Raw genomic sequence first — 18,113 nt, 5'->3', positions numbered from 1 at the left:
AGCTACTAGCAAAGTGTACGTGCATTGCAACAAAATTATTAATATTGGATAGAAAATATTGAGTACAAATTTAAATTATGAAGATATGGATATATTATATGAGCACCGTCGAATGAATATGTTAAAAATGATGTCGTAATTTGATTTCAGATAGGATCCGAAAAATGAAGAGTAGATTGGAGTAATAGGGTGAATAGTAAAAATGAGTAAATTATTTATAATTTAAGAGATTTATTAGACAAGGGGAGAGTAAGAAGAAGAGGTGACGTGTGAATTAATTTATGTTTTATACAGTAGAGATATATGGAGATAGTTTTCCATCCATCCCATCGATTGATTGCCCGGCAAGAGGCTAATCGGTGTGATGAGACTAAACGCTAGGCAGATATGGTCCGTGCCTTAGCCTTAATGTGGTTTCGATAAGCATTTCCCGTTGTAGCAAGCCTGCATCGTGCTGCCTTCGGCTGGTCGTAGCTGTCACTCTTCCGGTAACATGAGAGGCTGAGGTGCGAGCACGAGCACGTGTGGGGCTTGGAAGTGCGCCCAAGTCATCTCCAACTCGATCCAGGCATCAGAGTCCAGAAGCCTCGATAGGCCTCGACTCTTCAGGGGCCGGCCGGGTTCACGCGCTAGGCTCTGTCCGACACGGAGTCTGGTCGGGCGCCAAACAAAAACAATGCCGCTCAAGGCGGTCCGGCAGGCGACGGATGAGGTAAAAACACGTGCCGAGAACTCAAAACTGACGGCTAGAAACCACGTCTCGGCATCGGCAGCTTTTCAGTTCCCATGATTGGATGGAACACGTAGCTGTTGGAATTTGAGAGGTTTTTACTTTAAAATTCAAATTTGAGATTGAAATCAAATTTGAATCTAAGTAAAATTCCAAAATAAAAGAAAAGAAAAAATAAAAAGCTTTGACCGGTGGGCCACTTCTAAGGCCCAAGTGGCTGAGCAGCCCACCCGGTCCAGTTGTTTGCCCTATGCATTATGCTGAGCGAATGGATAAAACTGGGTGGTTCCTCTTCTTTGGATAAAATCTCCTGGGGGTCTCTTCACCTCTTCCTCCTCTCTGCTTTACACTCCCTCTCTCTACCGGTTCTCTCTCTCGGTGTCATGCCGTGTTCGCTCCGGCAAGGCTACTTCTGGTGTGTTGGTGCTCTTCCACCGATTGAGTGCCCCGTCAGCTTGCCCTTGCTGGTCTATGTGGGCTCGGGCGCAGTGCTCTTGTGCGCTCGGTGTGCGATGGAGCCGAGTTGATGGGTTGCGTGCGGTCGTGTTGCTCGGCTGTGGCGGTGAAGGTGCTACGGTGGTTTGTGACGTGCCTTCGTGCACATGTTTCTACAGGTGGAGGTTGCGTGTGTGATCTCTGAGAGCGTGGTCTTCGTGATGGTGTCACTTCTCTGTGTTGGAGCATGCTCTGTCCGTGGTGATCACTCTCCGATGTTGATCATCTTGGATTGATGTTCGACTTCTCCTCCCTGGCCCTGAGTTGAACTCTTGCTGTTGCAGTGTTTTCGGCTCCTCGGGTGCTATTTGCAATGTGCCCTGCATACGGTATATCGGCATTGTATCTCCGAGAATATTCTCCCCATCGACCTCGGCATAGAGGGCGAGTCTTTGTTTTCTGGAACAACGCTTTTGCACGCCTTATCATCATCTTCCTCTCTGGATAGTAAGCTTGTTCCATTCATCTCTCTCGTTTACTGTCTAGCATGCATTGTTTTATTTTCACTATCAATTTTGATAAGTTTGCATGCTAGAAGAGGTGATTGTGATGCTCTGTGATGATAGCGAGCTAAGTTTGATTATTATGTCAATTATGCACTTGAGTTAGGCTGTGGTCACTAGTTTTGATCTTGTGATTGGTAGCTCTATCTAGCAATTGTTGTGTGCTCTGGTAGTGAGCACTTTGGCTCCCCTGTTGCCTTTGTCCAGTGGCTTCGCTCTGGTAGGTGCTCTGTTTGAGGCTTGAGCTCTGTTGGTAGGCATCTTGGCTCCCTACTGCTTTGTGCCCTGCGGCTTGAACTTGCTAGTCCTTTGGTTGGTCGTCTGGTATTGATCTGTTGAGCTCAGTGGAGAGAAATTTGTTATTTATACTTGGGCAGCTCAGCTTAGCTCTAGTGGTGAATTTGTCACACTAATCAGTAAAACTTAGTATACGTTGGATGACCATTAATTTGGAAACCCGCATTGAGAATAATCATTTTAGTTTAACACTTGTTACTTTGGTTCATATGTTATTTCACCTCTTTATGTCAACTGTCATATATGTTGTTTTTTGAACATGAGTAGTATATGTTCAGTAATATTCGCTTTTGAAATGCTCGGGTTAGTTCATATGATATATGTTATTGGCAGTTATGTTCTCTTCACATGTTTAAATTCAGAATTAATTTAATCGAAATGTTACTAAAATATACTTTGAAACAAAAGTAGCTTCGTGCCAGCAGCTGAGGTCGAGCATTTGCCACAATCTCAAAGCAGGAGGAGCTCGGTGATCTGCATCTCTCTCTCTTTTTAAAAAAAAACTAGCAAGTGACTACGCCAATAGCGTGGCTAGCCACGCTATAATATTTTGTCACAATAACTTTTGATTAATTGTATTTTACATAGACTCTTTATTTATGTATGTGATTTTTATAATAATCTATTTTTTATATGGATTCTTCTTTTTTTTCTATTCTAACCCATTTCAATTATTATTTATTTTATTTTATTTGAACTTTTTTATTTAGTTATTTGCTTCCTAAACCGCAAAGAAATCGAACTACTAATTTTATATAATTTTTAATTCCGAATTTAGCTATTTATTAATCGTATTTGATATTGACTCTTTTGTTTAATATAGATCACTAGATGTTCATAACAATAAGTGATTTATATTTTTTGATTATTATGATAATTTTTTGAGCTTAAGAGCAAATATGATGGTTTCTTTTAACACTCAAATAATAATATAATAGATTGATATGTACCTCTTAGCCCTAAAGAAGAGATGTACACTTAAATTTCGATAGTAGTAGCAGATATGAGAATAAATTAATTATGGTCCATTAAATTATGCAATGTGTGAAAGATTGTAATATTTATCATGATTGTTTTGTATATTACATCATTGATCTTCGTATTTTTTCAGCTACCATGATTTTAATGTCTTCTACCAATTTATTTTGCAAGATTTAGATTCGAGCAGCTTTTTACTATTATATATACTCTAGCACACGCTTGGCAAATATTGCACAAAACGTAAGAAGCTTAGCATATTGTGCTGTAACACACACAAGAAACCAAGAGTAGCTAGGTTTTTCCAGCAACGGCGAGATCTAGCACCATCGCCGCCATGACCATCTTCCTCCTCGCTGTCGTGTCCCTCCCCGCCGCACTTGCCGACGCCGACTTCATCGCAACCACGTGCAAGTACAGCGTCGAATGCGAGACACTGCTAAGCATGGATCCGCGAAGCGACCACCGTGCACGAGCTCGCCAGCATCGGACTCGACATCGCGTCAGCGTCGACGCCGCGGGCGGCGCCACCTTCCTTGCAAGTGAGGCCGACAGGGCAAACGGCACGGACATCGGGGACGTGCTGAGAGATTGTGTCGGGTTCTACGCCATCAGCGAGCTCAAGACGGCGCGCGATGAATGAATTCGACGCCGGCGCGTGTAGCAGCGCGCGCGGAGCAGCGGACGGGGCATGCCGGGGAGGAGTGCGACTATGCGTTCGTCGAGCGGCAGCTCAAAGTCCCCGCCGTTCGTGGCCAGCTGCGACAAGAGCATGGTGGACGACAACAGAGTCGCCGGCATCCTCGTCTCCTCATCCACCGCCTGTTGGAGCAACTGAGATCCTCTGACTTTATTCTTCTGTGAGTCAGGTGACTTCAAGTGAATCTGAGCCATTGGATTAAAAGTGAACAATTCAGATCTGATGCTGCAATATTTGATAAACAGTAAAACCATAACACATTACTGATGAACAGTTCTGGGCTACAGTAACTGATTGCAAAATACTGTTCATCCAGACTCAGTTTATTGTGTATCTCTAACTTCGAGTTAGAGGTCCAGATCCCTGTTGGAGACCGTCAAACGATCCCGTCGGCTCTCGAGTGCGTAAGAGATCTAAAGCCTAACTAGTCGCTGCATCGCCATACACCATGCATGCATGCGCGCATCACATGTTAATTATTGTACCGTAGCTTCCGAGTTAATAAAGTTGAAATCATCTTAGATTTTTACTGCACCCATGGTTTACCATGCGAGCTAGTCTCATTTTTTCTTGCATGAGATTAGGCCCAAGATGCGGCGCGAGAAGAAAAGACAAAGGACAAAACATATAAAGGCGAATGACCAAACGTGTAACACGCCACGCTCAGGCCACTGTAACTGTGTGGTTATTTGAAGAAACGGAATTGCCATCACCATCTTCTTTATAGGACATGCTGTGTTACTACAACTGGAGAATACTAGACACTAGTATGTCCGACTGCAGGAGTCCTCCATCTAGATGTGTGCTTGGCTAGCTTCAAGTGGTACGAACTTCTTTCCCTACTCATCTGCCTTTGCCAGCTTCACCTTCTTTGCTTCGTAATCCTTGACAGCAGCTTTGATTGCATCCTCAGCAAGCATGCTGCAGTGGAGCTTTACTGGTGGAAGAGATAGGTGCTTTGCAATTTCACTGAAAAAAAATACAGGACAAAGAAGTCATGAGAACATGAACATGTAATGGAGACCTGAAAGCCAAAAGGTGAACCTTTTCCCCAGAATGTGAACAGATCTGTAAAACAAAACGATTCTGAAGAAAAAATCTGTCTGGCCAGTTTACTGACAAGACTGAAGTTACACACAAATTCCAAACGAAAATTTACATGCTAGACAGACAGAATAGGTCAAAATGAAGCTGCACCATTACGAGTGGCAGTGGCTACAGGATAAGGTGATGGGATAACAAGGGAGAGCAGATTATCTGTTAGATTCCAAACATTAACATAAAGGTCACGCACATGAGGGCAACGTGCACACATACAGATGCAGAGCTGGTAAAATATGCGTAGTCCTGATCATTATCAAAGCTGTGAAAATTTTGACCTTACAGGCCAAAACACACGTTCCAATGCATCTGAATGATATGGACCCAGCAAGTTAGAGGTTGATACCAATACAAATCCTCCAAAAATAACACAAGCAAAATAAAATGTTTAAGTCAAACTATATATGATCCAGTATACTCGTGCAGCATGAACACCTCAACGCTCTAATACCCCAACAAAAAAGTTCATTCTGTAGGGCAGATTATATTGCATCTCAAATGTTCCGCATCGCGTTGTGGATAATGTACGTTTCAACTGAACACAAACATAAAAGTCAAAAAATGAAAAATCAAGAAAAGAAAGATAAGCATGTAATCTAGCCAAACAAGAGCGATCAATATAGAACGATGATTTCCAAGCAAAGTCATAGCTTACGTGTTCTTGATTGCCACTATTTCCTCCATTTGCTTCCCCTTCACCCACTCACTGGCTGAAAATGCAGAGATAGGTCAGGAACCAATTCTAAACTTAAATGGGTAAAAATTTTGTACTACTGATATAAGGCAAAACATTAGGAGGAAATGCATACACTAAGTGACAGTGGCATGTCAGTAAATCAAATTAAGCCATTAAAGAACGGCATGCAATTGGTGACATGTCAGTAAATCAAATGATGATTCTAGCCTAAATACACAACTATACAAAACATTAAGCAGAAACATGCTAATAATCTGCAAAACCTAAGCAGCCAGTCCAGAAGCGCACTGTGGTCAGCTCTATTACAAATACAAACACAGATATCATATTTTTAATGAACCCTTTCACTCCTAATCTATTTCAAACATAAATGTGCTAGTATCTCGGGACTGTTTAACTGATGGCACTCTTGCCCCTAACTATTCCGTACTGACATGAGGTTCAGGTGTTCAATGCCCCTTGAATACAAGACAAGTTATTAAACGACCCAACAACAGAAAGCATTAGACAAACTTAAAACACATTGTTAGAACATAATATGGACAACAAAGTTGCTCCTCCACATTTTAGACATGAAGAATTTGGTAAATATAAATGCCAGATAAACTTGGTAACTGAACAAACATTACACAATGCTTTAAGCTATAAATTAATCTAATTTTGAAACCTGTATTTTTCCCAACATCTTTCCTTTTTCTAAAAGTCGTATCGCAGGTGACTTCCTTTGGTTAAAGAAAGTCACATCCAAGTGCAGAATTCACTCTTGAAGAAATATATAAATTTATTGTTACAATAACAATGTTGTTTGGTTGTAAAACTACCATATTTTAAGGCAAATTCCCCAAAGGCTGAGTCCCTTGGTAACCAAAGCAGCTCTAGTTGAATATCAGATCGACTAGTGGCTCTGGATAAGCTACATAAACTGCAAAATGATCTGCTCAAAGGGTTGTAGGGAACAGAAACAGTACAATAGTCAGCACAAAGATATTAGCATTGGCGGCATGCTAAGCTGGAGTAGCTCAGTTGGTTAGAGCGTGTGGCTGTTAACCACAAGGTCGGAGGTTCAAGCCCTCCCTCTAGCGCCATTATTTTATTTTATTAGTGTAGTGGGGCGAATTTCTGTTTACCACAATGTCTCTGAGTTTTTTTGTGTGCCTCAAAATGGATCCAGCCGCCTCAACCCGATCAAAGGTTGGTCTTGGGTTCAGATCCTAACTCTCTTTTTTCAAACAAAGAAGGGTAATTCCTCTACATATTACCATTTTTAACAGTTTATCAACAAGGCGGCCTGCATGCTAATCGCTGCTTCAGACAGACACTGAAACCACATCAGTGATCACATGTTAACCACTGAAGTGTGATTCTGGAACTCATTTCTGGACATTTCAGAATCCCCATAAACCCAACAATTGCACATTTGGACTTTACACAAATTTCCAGACGTCCAGGGGAAACCAGTGCTAATGGACACAGACACAGGTATCGGACATGCAAAATACAACTCGAAATCCGACTCGGATTCGGAATGTCTGATTCGGCAAAAAAAAAAAAACTTGGATACAGGTGTCCAGTAACACTGGGGGAAACATATCTAGCCGAGATCAATATTAACAGACCGTAATTTGACAGTACTATTAGACTGGGGAAACACATCTAGCAGTATTATTAATTTGATAGCAACAGCATGTTATCACGATAGCCTCAGGGCCGCTCTTCCACACCGTCGAAATCAACATTTACACACCATAATTTGCGAATTTAATTACCACGAACAATTACGCCATAACCTCATTCCCATCATTTGTAAAACTGCCCAACATCGCTCAGACTATGGATAACCCAGGACCAGCCATCATCAAATTCACATAAATAAAACCCTACCCTAAAACGCTAGAGCAATCTGCTCCTACAAGAAGGAATGGAAGCTGGTTTTGCTCACCAACGGAGGAGGACGCGATGGCGGAGCCGCACCCGAAGGTCTTGAAGCGGGCGTCGACGACCCTGCCGGACCCCTCGTCGACGCGGATCTGCAGCTTCATGACGTCCCCGCACGCCGGCGCGCCGACAAGCCCCGTGCCGACGTCCGGGTCGTCCTTGTCGAAGGTCCCCACGTTGCGCGGGTTGTTGTAGTGGTCCACCACCCGCTCGTGGTACCCCCTCCTCGCCGCCGGCGCCAACGCGGGCGACGCCTGGCCACCTGCCGCCGCGCCGAGGAGCCGCTTGCCCACCACGCGCAGCATCATCTCCGATAATGTTGGGGGCTCGGATGAGGCGTTCTCTGTCTGGATTCCCCCTCTCGCTCTCTGTTCTTCCGTGTGGCTTTGGGTTCCCTCGTGTCGCGGGCCCACACGCGTCAGCGACGACACGCGTCAGCGAGCCGGTCCCGCGTTGGTTGGGCCTGGAATTTATACGTGTGGATCGGATCGGCGTGGCACGTGGGGCCCACAGCGCGGCGAGGATAATGGGCTCTCGAGGCAACGCGTGTATGAGCTGGGTACGTGGCGGACTGTGATGGGTGGGCTCGGTGTTGGGTGAGCAGGCGGTTCTTGGCTCAGGCGGTTCGGCCTGCGGTGTTGGTATGTCGGAAACGGAAAACGCTGAAATTGTTTCCAGTTTTATTTTTTTCTTCTGAAAATAAAATCAGAAGTGCTAATACTGAAACAGATGTGGTATCGATTGTATCAAAAATAAAATACGGTATTATCGGATTGGTAACTGTCGATACCGATCGGGAATAAAAAATTATGAATGAAAATATTAAACTGTAGCTCATAAATCATACATCTCATATGACAAGTACAATAAATTCACACATGATATAACTATAATCTATATAAGTACATGATAATATGACGTATCTTTACACGATAAAATAAATAATAAGATATATTTAATAAGATATATGTATTTTGAAATTAACCTTAAAGTGCAAGAGTGGTGTTAAACGGTTGATAGTGGGTCAAATAAAAGCAAGTGCATATTTGCATCTCCTATGTCATTTCCTACCAAAGATCAATAACCAAAGTTCAGGTACAACAAATAATATTCAATAATCTTATTAGTATCATTTTCACCACTAGTCTTGAGACATATGAATCATATAAATAATGAAGGAAAGATTTATGATAAATCATTGATGTGAAGCAATTGACAATATATGCACAATTTAACTATGAGAATAACACCAATTACATTATGAGAATAAGTTCAAATATATGGGTGTTAGGTGACCAGTAGGAGATAAAGGTGAAAGCAGTCGGAAATGGTAGAAAAGTGAAAATGATCGGAAACAATTGAAAACTGTCTGAACCGTTTCTAGTATCATTTTTTTTTCTTACAATTAGAATCAAAAAACGATAAGATCAGAAAATGTCGAAAAAATGCCAAAAACAGATACGGATTACCATATTCCAGTTTAAACGGAAACATATCCGATCGAACGGGAATTTTCGTTACAGTTTTCACCGCTAGGTGTTGGTGCTATTCATTTTTGGGCCGTAGTTTGAAGGGGGTTGTTCGTTTCTGGGTCGTAGTTTGAACATTGAAGCCGACAATATTGTTCTCAGTTGATCCCTATGCTTCCTCTCTCTAAAGAAAAATGTTGATTACTGTGCTCCTCTCTCTCTCTCTAAAAAGGTGATCACCATGCTAATACGGTTCTCAGTCGATCACTTACAGAGTGCAGCCCCAAACTAGGCGGGTCATATCTTGTGGCTGAGGAATCTAGTGACTGCTGATGAGGAGAAAAGAAACAGTCCGTCAATTCTGACGGCTCTGCTTCCTTTTCTTGATTCATGTTGTCTACCCGCCACGCCAAAGCCGAACCCATCGTCAAACTTCGACTGCTCCCAAGAATCCATGGAAGAAACAAGGAGCATTTTATCGAAGAGAAACGTGGAGCGTTATATTCCACGACGACATCTCACACCGTCACTTTTTTCCCCAGGACTTGGTTCCTTACCATGATCTGCACGGTCAGGAATCATTGCCAGGTACACAGCACTTCAGTTTCGTCGCCATGTGTTCTTCAGATCACTGTTTGGAACCATGCCAGCCTTGCTAAATGCCAAGGAAAGCTAGTACATGTGTACCGCATTTGAAGCTTTGCACTTAATCTGTGATGTTTGTTCGTCTTCCTCAACGGGGAATAGAAACCCTGGAACAGGTTAATGATTGATCGGAAGCAAGGCCAAGTAATGGACTCCAGCATCGTTCCTAGAAGCAGTCCCTGTATTGTTTCTTTCGATTCAGCTTGGGGCATTGAGATGCTAACATCAAGTCATCAAGTAACTGAACGAGAGCTATGAGCTTTTACGCTTTTATTTCATTTCAACATTGGGCTATAAACTGAGACGATGTAATAATGAATGAGGATTGTATGCATCACACGATGCAAAAGGCCTAAACTTTTTTCCATTGTCTAGAAAAGTAATTGATACAGGCCTGCAGCTCAGCGGATTGAGCAAATGAAATAAGCATTTGGTGGGTAGGTTGGTTTGTTTATCTGTTCGAGTGTTGAAAAGTCGAAAAGAAGACCAAAAGAAATTCTTCTTCCTTTCCGAGAGGAATTTCTAGTCAGCACATAAAGCTAAACATGATCTCAAAGCACGGTGATGAAAAGCTTGGGACATGCTTACAGTGACAAAGAAAAATACCAGCCAGTTTGGCCTTTCAGAAACAAAACAGGCACAAGCTTGTAGACGCTTCTCCACGAGAAAGTACTAGGGAGAAACCTGTTCACTTGGTCAAAATGAATAGTCAGCAAGCTAGCGACACGTAAATCGGTAATGCATTGATGTTCATTCTCTATGAAGTCATTTGATCATCATTTGGATAATTCCAGTTACAAATATAAACTAACTTCACGTTGTCAATTGGATACACAACCTGTTCAGCAAGCAACGGACTCTTGATCTGCTTATGGCTTTGGGTTACGTGATTAGAAGTTGAACCTATAATGTTTAAAGATTTGCCAAGTCAGATATGATATCTGGTTTGCTGAATCAACGGTTCATTTAACAAATTCACGCACCTGCATGGTTAGCTAATCGTTTCCTCTTATGTGGATTTGCCGTCCTCGTATATGTTTTGGTGAGACGTCCATTTCAGCATCGATTCCCAAGCAACTTTGCATTTGCTGATTGGATCCCGTCACCCCAAGGAAAAGATTGTAAAGTGAGCCCAATTCTCTAATGATTGACGATATGATATGCATTGCAAAGTATGCAAACTGTGCTCACAAATTTCAGCTGACCTCTGCACATTTCTCTGGTCTAAGCCTTGTATTGTATCTGAAGCTTGTGCAAGTGTACAGCGACTTTGCTAGTACTAGAGACACGTCTCTATTTTTCATTTTTGTTTTTAGAGCCAAGATTGTCATTGAGAAGCTAATCATGCAAGTAAGCTTCTTGTTTAAGGCTCCACATGAAGGTGAAATATTTAACTGAAGACTGGTCAGCTTCTCTCTTTCAGATCAGGCTTTTTTTTAATGTCTGAGAGGAACAGCTCACAGTTTTTTTCTCCTTTTCTTCCGAGAAGAGGAACAGCTCATGTTACAAGTTGCGTCTCTCCAAAAGATACTTTATTTCAGGGTGCATGCAAGGTGAGGTGCCATTGCAAGATCGATGAAGCATTGTCTCCGAGAAGAAGGCCTGAATCTTTCTGCACATGCAAGGATGCCTGATGCCGGTAGCTAACCGGGCACTTCCCAGATCATATACTATAACCGACAAACTTTTCACCAGAAAACTTGCAAATAGCGCAACGCAAATCGGGGCCCTTTTTTTTTGCTTTCCTTGTTTATCTTTATCGGTAGAACTATTTGCTGTATAGCAACTGGCGTGAGGGCTGGGCCCTATAGTGTTAGAATTACGAGGGCGAAGTCTGTATAATAATTTTTAATAAATTTTAAAGGATTATATTATGGAGAGATAGTTTATGATAAGATTCATTTTATATTAGTATCTTATTATTAATTGAGGTAAGGAATTTCCTCTCTATATATGTAATGATATCTATCTTATTAGATGAAAAATAAACAGACTACTAATTAAGAGTAACTTTTAAATTGGGAACGCTCTCATTACGTGAGTCCCTATAAAAGTTAGTGTTTTACCTCTTTTCTTTCTGTCGTGATGCCGCTGTAGTCTGCTCTATCCCGGTATCGATGTGCACCGGCAATCGGGAGAGTAGGTCTCCAAAACCCCCGCTCTTGAGCTCCTGCACTGGGAGAGAGCGAATAAGGTTTTTAAGCACGCTCCGCGAGACTGCTCAAGTTGTTCACCATGGCTTGCCTTACTGAGTGCTTGGACGTCGCCCGTTGTCATCATCAACAGATTCAGCGCGTCATCAACGGGATAGATCGTGCCGTCAACATGGTACAACCAGTATCTGCAGCAACCTCCACATCGCAAGACCAGTATGTAAAAAATATGTTACTCGTACTTTATTTTCTGTGGTTCCTAATTTCGAGTATAGTAGATCTAGACATATATAGTGCTTTCATGCATATAACTAGATTATACTCTAGTAATGTGAACATGTTAGTTTATCAGTTTCCGCTCATGAATTGTTTATGTATTAAATTAAATCTAAAAGTGTCATATATTCTAACAATCCAAATACTTTATTATATACACTTAAGTTTATTAATGGTTGATTTTGTCGATGCACTGAGGCCAGACAAGTTTTCTGGTGTGTACTTTAAGAGATAGCAAGTCAAGATCACTCTATCGCTGACGTATATGAATGTCTACTGGGTGGATAATAGTAAGACGGAAGAAATTCTTACTGCTGAGCAGGAAAAGACGTTTACATATGTCAATACAATCTTTGTATGATGCATTCTTAGCGTTCTTGGTGACAATCTTTGTGATATGTATATGTACATACAAAGCACGAATGAGCTGTGGAATACATTAAATGCTACATTCAGTGTATCATATGTAGAAAGTGAACTATATATCTTGGAGCAGTATCATGACTACAAGATATTTGAAAATCGCTCTATAATCGAGCAGGCTCATGAGGTTCAGTGCATCGTGAAGGAACTCAAACTCCTCAAGATCAATGTACTTAACAAGTTTGTAGCTAGAGACATCGTTGCCAAGTTACCTCATTCGTGCCTTCGTGGAGAAACTTTGCCACTGCTCTAAAGCACAAGAGACAAGAGATTACTATTGAGAATTTGATCACGTCTCTTAATGTTGAGGGGAAAGCTGAGGCTAAATATTTGAGTCTAAAAAGAGACAAGGGCAAATAATATAAACAAATAATCAGAGATAACATAAAAAGAGAGCCAATTGGTCAGATATTGTGTTAGATTGTTAGTAAAATTTTGAATGAATACAGAAAGATCAATCAAATTTTCGGGATCGATAATTTTTCTGATACTTTTATACTGTTATACTTTAATCTTATAAAAACAGCAATTTTTTTTTTACAAAGCATCACCAAAACTGTGGCCAACCATCATTTTTCCACCCATATCTCATGATAGTCTCTTCCATCACAATATTCATTGTTAATTCAACTGAAAACTCTAACCATCCGGTTGTAATTTACAGTTAATAAGTACAAGGAGTTTTAGAACTTCAAACATAACTTATTTGCAATATTTCCCCAAGCCTTTTCATTGACTTTGCCTGTAACTGCAAAACATCTTTTCAGACAATGTTGTCACTCAGAACATGGATTAACAAAGAAATTAAGAAAACAAGCATGAGGCTTGCAAGCTACAGTGCAATTCATATGTACAAGGCTGAAATGGAGATGCCTAACAAAGAGGGTCTCACCTGGATATAGTTCTTCATTCTACCTAAAATGTTTGGTCAGATCAAAAGCTCCAAACAGGAAATAATGTCCTTGTTGGCCGCTGAGAAGCTCATCTGCATGCAACAGACAATTTCGATGACTTCTCTGAATGTATTCTTACAGGTTTACATAGAATTCGTGAGCGCATTGGCTACACTTCTTAATCTGATTGGTTCTTCATTTGGAATGCAAATTTGAAATTTCTCTCAACGATGTTATTTTTTCATAAAACATAAACAAAATATGTCTTTTAAATTCGTATCAGATTCGAATGATAGTATTAATCTAGATGGCACAAAATGAAAGAACATCAAAAGGAGGACAAGCTTCACCTGTTAGACACAGATTGCCAAAGGCACCGTCGACTCATGGTGGAGCGATGAGGAGGTGGCTGGGATGCATGTGGCACCGACGGTGGAAGCGGAGGCAGCAGAGTTTTGCGGGGAGATGGAGGCGGCGGGGGCTGCTTCTCCCCAAGCGATGTCAGGAGGCGTGATGTGGGAGGAGTCAATGAAAGCACTGAGAGACGGAGCTGGCAGCAGCGGCGTGGGGAGGAGAGGAAGGCGGAGCGGTGGAGGGGAGGAGCTCCGATGGAGACGGGCACAAGGCATGAGGGATTGGGAATTGGGAGGAAGTCAGTAAGTGATGGGCTCCAATTTTTATGTGAGACAAAGATTTTCTTCTTGAGATTTCACCGTGGATGATAGATCAGTAACAAGAATCACACGACATGGATAGGACGATTAATTTTTTTTAAAAGACATAGACAACGCGGCTGGCCATCGACACTCCCAACTTTAATATATAGTAATGAATTGAATACTTAAATTGTTTCTTGAACACTAAAAAGAGGCACTTCAGACTGACATTGAATGTCTTAATACTCGTTCTGTCGTCAACCTAGTAGTTGCTAGTTATGCTACAGCACAAACAAAACATTTCTTCGCTTCATATCATTATATATCACATTGCATTGATACCATCTGGTTGACACTTGATTGGTCCCCAATCGACATCAAATCATTTGAAATGCCAGATCAAAAGTTTAAGGGTGAGCTTGCATGATTAAGACTGAGCAACGTCTAAACGTGCTCCGGAATCGCTTGCTCAGTCTGTTAAAGAATCTACCAATCAAACTCCTCACAAATGACCTTCCAATAGAGCATGGAAAGACATGCCGTATCTGTCAATAACTGTAAAATAAATTCTATAGAATCTGCTATTAAAAAACCTATATAAGACTTTAATTTATACCGTATGTCTCTGATCCAATAGCTAAAACACGTGAAGAAGAGAAACATATGTTACATTAAGAACGGAGGTCTTTTAAAGGACAGAGCAGTATTTGTTTCCGCCTTACAGAGCCTCCACCAACCTCTCAGGACAAGGTTTTCATTTTCTGATAACAACACTTGTCATCTGGTGGGGATACGACTGGTGCTCACATTTGTGTCATCAAACGCCGCCACTATTTAGCTAGTTGACCTTTGCATCAATGCAAATTACTGGTTAGCACTGTTCCACCATCTTCTTCCTCTCACTAGCGCGTCTTTCTCTTAGATTCAAAACAGAAAAGATCGCATATTCAAATCGTGGAATCACCATGGTTAGGCTTGAACCAAAATCACACTGACTGCACTACGCATCGGCTGCCGAAGAGATAGATCTATTGTGTCAATTAACTCCTCTTGAACGCAAATGATCTGAAGAGCATTCCGTAGCCAAACCTGCTGTTCTCTGAAGCGGATAGATAGGTCATGCGAGAGAGCTGGTATGGCCATCTCCGTACCTGCCGACTGTTGACCGCATGGGCGGCTGTCCGGAGCTCATTGAAGCCGGTCGTCCCTTTCATCTGTACGACGGACATGACAAAGGAAGAAAACGAAGAAAGCGGAAAGAAGACGCCATCGATTTATTTCTGCCGCCAACTCCAGCTAGCTCGGTGCGTCATCTGTGACAGAATTTAGCATGGCGGATTATTTGGCATAGGTGAAAGTACTTGGTTTAATTCCCCATTTCAGTAGAAAGCTGCAATCTTTTTCTCTTTCTCGCCCAGCTCGTGACTCGCGGGTAGTTCCAGATAAGCAACAACAAAATCCACAGCTACTCGCACTGAAAAGGACTTCCTTTCGGGTGCCCTCGTCGATCGGCTCATGGTGTGGCTGAGAATTTTTCGGTGAAAGAGATACCAGCTCACGGGAGAGCGAGACGGATGGAACGAACGAAAGAACGTGGCCAAGAGTTGAACGGGACGGCAAAGTCTACCCTCCACTCCCATCAAGCTACCAGGCCAACCTTTTCTCATCGAAACTTCCAAATCGCAGACGCCGACCCCGGCCGGAAGCGGACGCTCCCAGTCCGATCTACCTCGAAGGAGGCGAGCTGGCGAGGATGACTGTGACAAATGGCGATTCTCTTCATCTCTTGCCCTGAAAAAAACATGACCGCAGCATGTGTCACTCTCTCTCTCTCTCGAAATAGGAGTGTTTCTTTTAGGGGTTAACTGAAGCAGAATGAACTGCGAAATGCGATGGACACGTGCAGCATGCTTGCTTGGCGAGACAGTGTGAACCGCGAAGTGAAAACCGAATGGATGTTCGTCGAAATGCCGTCCCCGTTGGCCAAGCAAATTCACGCCTCGTTTCGCTTCCTCGTCATTTTGCATATGAAATTTAGCTTGTCGGATCCGACAGTAAGAGCGTCGTTGATGACAGATAAAGACGGAGGAACAGAGCCCATCCAACGACTTAAAAAAAATAGAAATAAATTCAGACGGATGAAATATAGCAACCGTTTTTTTCTTGGCAGGATCAGGGGTGGGTAACATCGTTCTCCTCGGACTCGGATAGTATGCGTGAACGACGATTAACGTAGAGAAATACTGTTTGTACAGTGAAACGAGTGCAGTGTTACAGTGTTATACAGTAACTAATCAGCGTTTACTGTATCCCGATTCCCTGATGTACTGTTTACCCAAACTAGCAGTGTAGCGCTCGATCATGGTCCATCTATCGTGAAATCAACGCTGGTATGATAGCTAATATAAAGGACCAATCATCTTCTGTATTAGTAGGTCCTCTAATGCAGAGGATCCTTTCCGTTCTCCTCGTGTCGCGCCATCACTTTAGCCGCACGTTCGGTGGTGGTGAGTGTGAGGAGCAAATTATATAGGATCTGGTTTGTGAAAGATTTTTTTCTGTGCTAATATGTATTTATTTTTTTATTCTCTTCAAATAAATCATTAAATTATACAATAAATAATATGAATAAAATTTTATTAATGTCTTTCCGAACAGACACGTATGGAATTTATTTCCGTGCGTGCGCTGTGCTCAACGGCGAGCTCGAGGGCCGAGGGGCCAGGCTTGGCACGGAACCGGATGCCGGGCGGCCTGCTCTCCGTCTCCCTCTGACTCGAGAATCTTTTCCACTTTCCTGACGTTCTTTCCAGTCACGTCCTGATGAGAACAGAGATTTCTGTCCGGCATCCTGTCCCTGTCTGCCACTTTTTTAGCGTGTACCAGTAGCTTTAGTGGAGTGCTATCTGATGTACTTTCTTTTTTTTTGTTTCGGTAGGAATGTGGTCAGGAACTCAGGTTGGAGCACTAGTGTAACAATGCATCTAGTAAAAACATATTTTTGACTGTTAATATGCAAATTCAGCTAAGATTTACGTTACAGTGTTAAATGACCTGTTTCTTAATTAGCTTGTGTAAATGAGCTGGTTATGTCATGTGGTGTGGGTTGTCCTACATTTAGTCGATATCAGGCCACTTCTAACAGTTTTTCTTCGCGGACGAGATTTCCATCGTGAAGGGATTCTCGTTCCCTTCAGCGCTACAACGGTTTTCCTTCACGGTTCCCTTCACGACGAGATTCTCAGGATCATTCTCTTCAGGACGGGATTCTTTCTATTTTACTTTCGCGATTCACCTCGTAGAGAAACTGTTAGAGATGAGAGAAAATAAAGGGAATGAGAACGTCATTCAACAAAATTGACACGATATTCTTTATCCATCTTTAAACCAACATAATTCCTGAGATGCCGATGCCCGTGGGAGGTGAAAGACCGAAGGTTAGATGGTGCCGACGGGGAGGGAGCGCAAAAATGAACTGGTTAGTAGTTTTACGCCGTGAGAATGTGGTATGAAAGCAAAAATGAACATGAGTGTATTTGCTGAAATAGATAATATGTTATCGTATTTATAATTTTAGCATTTGTATTCGGCACATCATTTACCGAATATGAAATTTTGTTACATCGTACGCTAAAAAAACACGGACCCGATCATATTTGGCTCACCGTGTACCGAATACGATACTGTAGCCCGTATTGGCACACCGTATATCGAATATCAATCATATTCGGTGTGTCGAATGCAGCTACAGTGCCGTATTTTGCACACGGTATGTCGAATATGGATTTGTTTTGGCGTACTGTGCATCGAAAATTCATTTTCAGTAAATAATGTGCCGAATACGGATACTAAATTTGTAAATACGATAATATGTTGTCTATTTCGATAAATAAACTTATGTATGTTAGCTAATTTTGGATTTTTAAGAATGGGTATGAAAGCGGCATGAAATGAGCTGGTTAGTAGTTTTTACGTATCTATTAAAACCAATTTATCACAAAGTAGTTTTACGCTGCAATGGTGATCAAAGTACAAAATTTTCCTTGCGTTACTCCCTAACCAATTTATCACAAAACTTTGAAAGGAAGATCCACGAATTGCCAGATTCCAAGTCCAGCCATCCGACAACTGAAATCCTCGATTCAAGGAGGGTTCCTCCGAA

The 18,113-nt window shown here is 41.9% G+C and overlaps 1 protein-coding gene and 1 non-coding gene across 2 annotated transcripts; one reads left to right on the top strand and one right to left on the bottom strand.

Moving 5' to 3' along the window:
• Positions 1-4,331: 4,331 nt before the first annotated feature.
• Positions 4,332-7,849, bottom strand: LOC133929441 (iron-sulfur cluster assembly protein 1-like). Its single transcript, XM_062376194.1, has 3 exons — positions 7,441-7,849; positions 5,460-5,514; positions 4,332-4,672 (listed from the first exon to the last, which is right to left on the bottom strand). The coding sequence occupies exons 1-3, from the start codon at positions 7,742-7,744 to the stop codon at positions 4,543-4,545; spliced, it is 489 nt and encodes a 162-aa protein (XP_062232178.1). The 5' UTR covers positions 7,745-7,849; the 3' UTR covers positions 4,332-4,542.
• On the top strand, positions 6,510-6,583 carry TRNAN-GUU (transfer RNA asparagine (anticodon GUU)). The gene has a single exon. It is a non-coding gene; the product is annotated as a tRNA-Asn (tRNA).
• Positions 7,850-18,113: the final 10,264 nt, after the last annotated feature.

The sequence above is a fragment of the Phragmites australis genome, chromosome 9 (assembly GCF_958298935.1).
Source record: "Phragmites australis chromosome 9, lpPhrAust1.1, whole genome shotgun sequence".
In the NCBI taxonomy this organism is placed as follows: domain Eukaryota; kingdom Viridiplantae; phylum Streptophyta; class Magnoliopsida; order Poales; family Poaceae; genus Phragmites; species Phragmites australis.
The sequence above is the reverse complement of the archived record's forward strand: the minus strand, read 5'-3'. Positions and strand labels throughout refer to the sequence as shown.

Coding starts and splice junctions, on each gene's coding strand:
- LOC133929441 (XM_062376194.1), bottom strand. CDS start 7,744: ATGATGCTGCGCGTGGTGGGCAAGCGGCTCCTCGGCGCGGCGGCAGGT. Junction 5,515..7,440: donor CATCGCGTCCTCCTCCGTTG/GTGAGCAAAACC, acceptor CTGCATTTTCAG/CCAGTGAGTGGGTGAAGGGG. Junction 4,673..5,459: donor ATAGTGGCAATCAAGAACAC/GTAAGCTATGAC, acceptor ATTTTTTTTCAG/TGAAATTGCAAAGCACCTAT.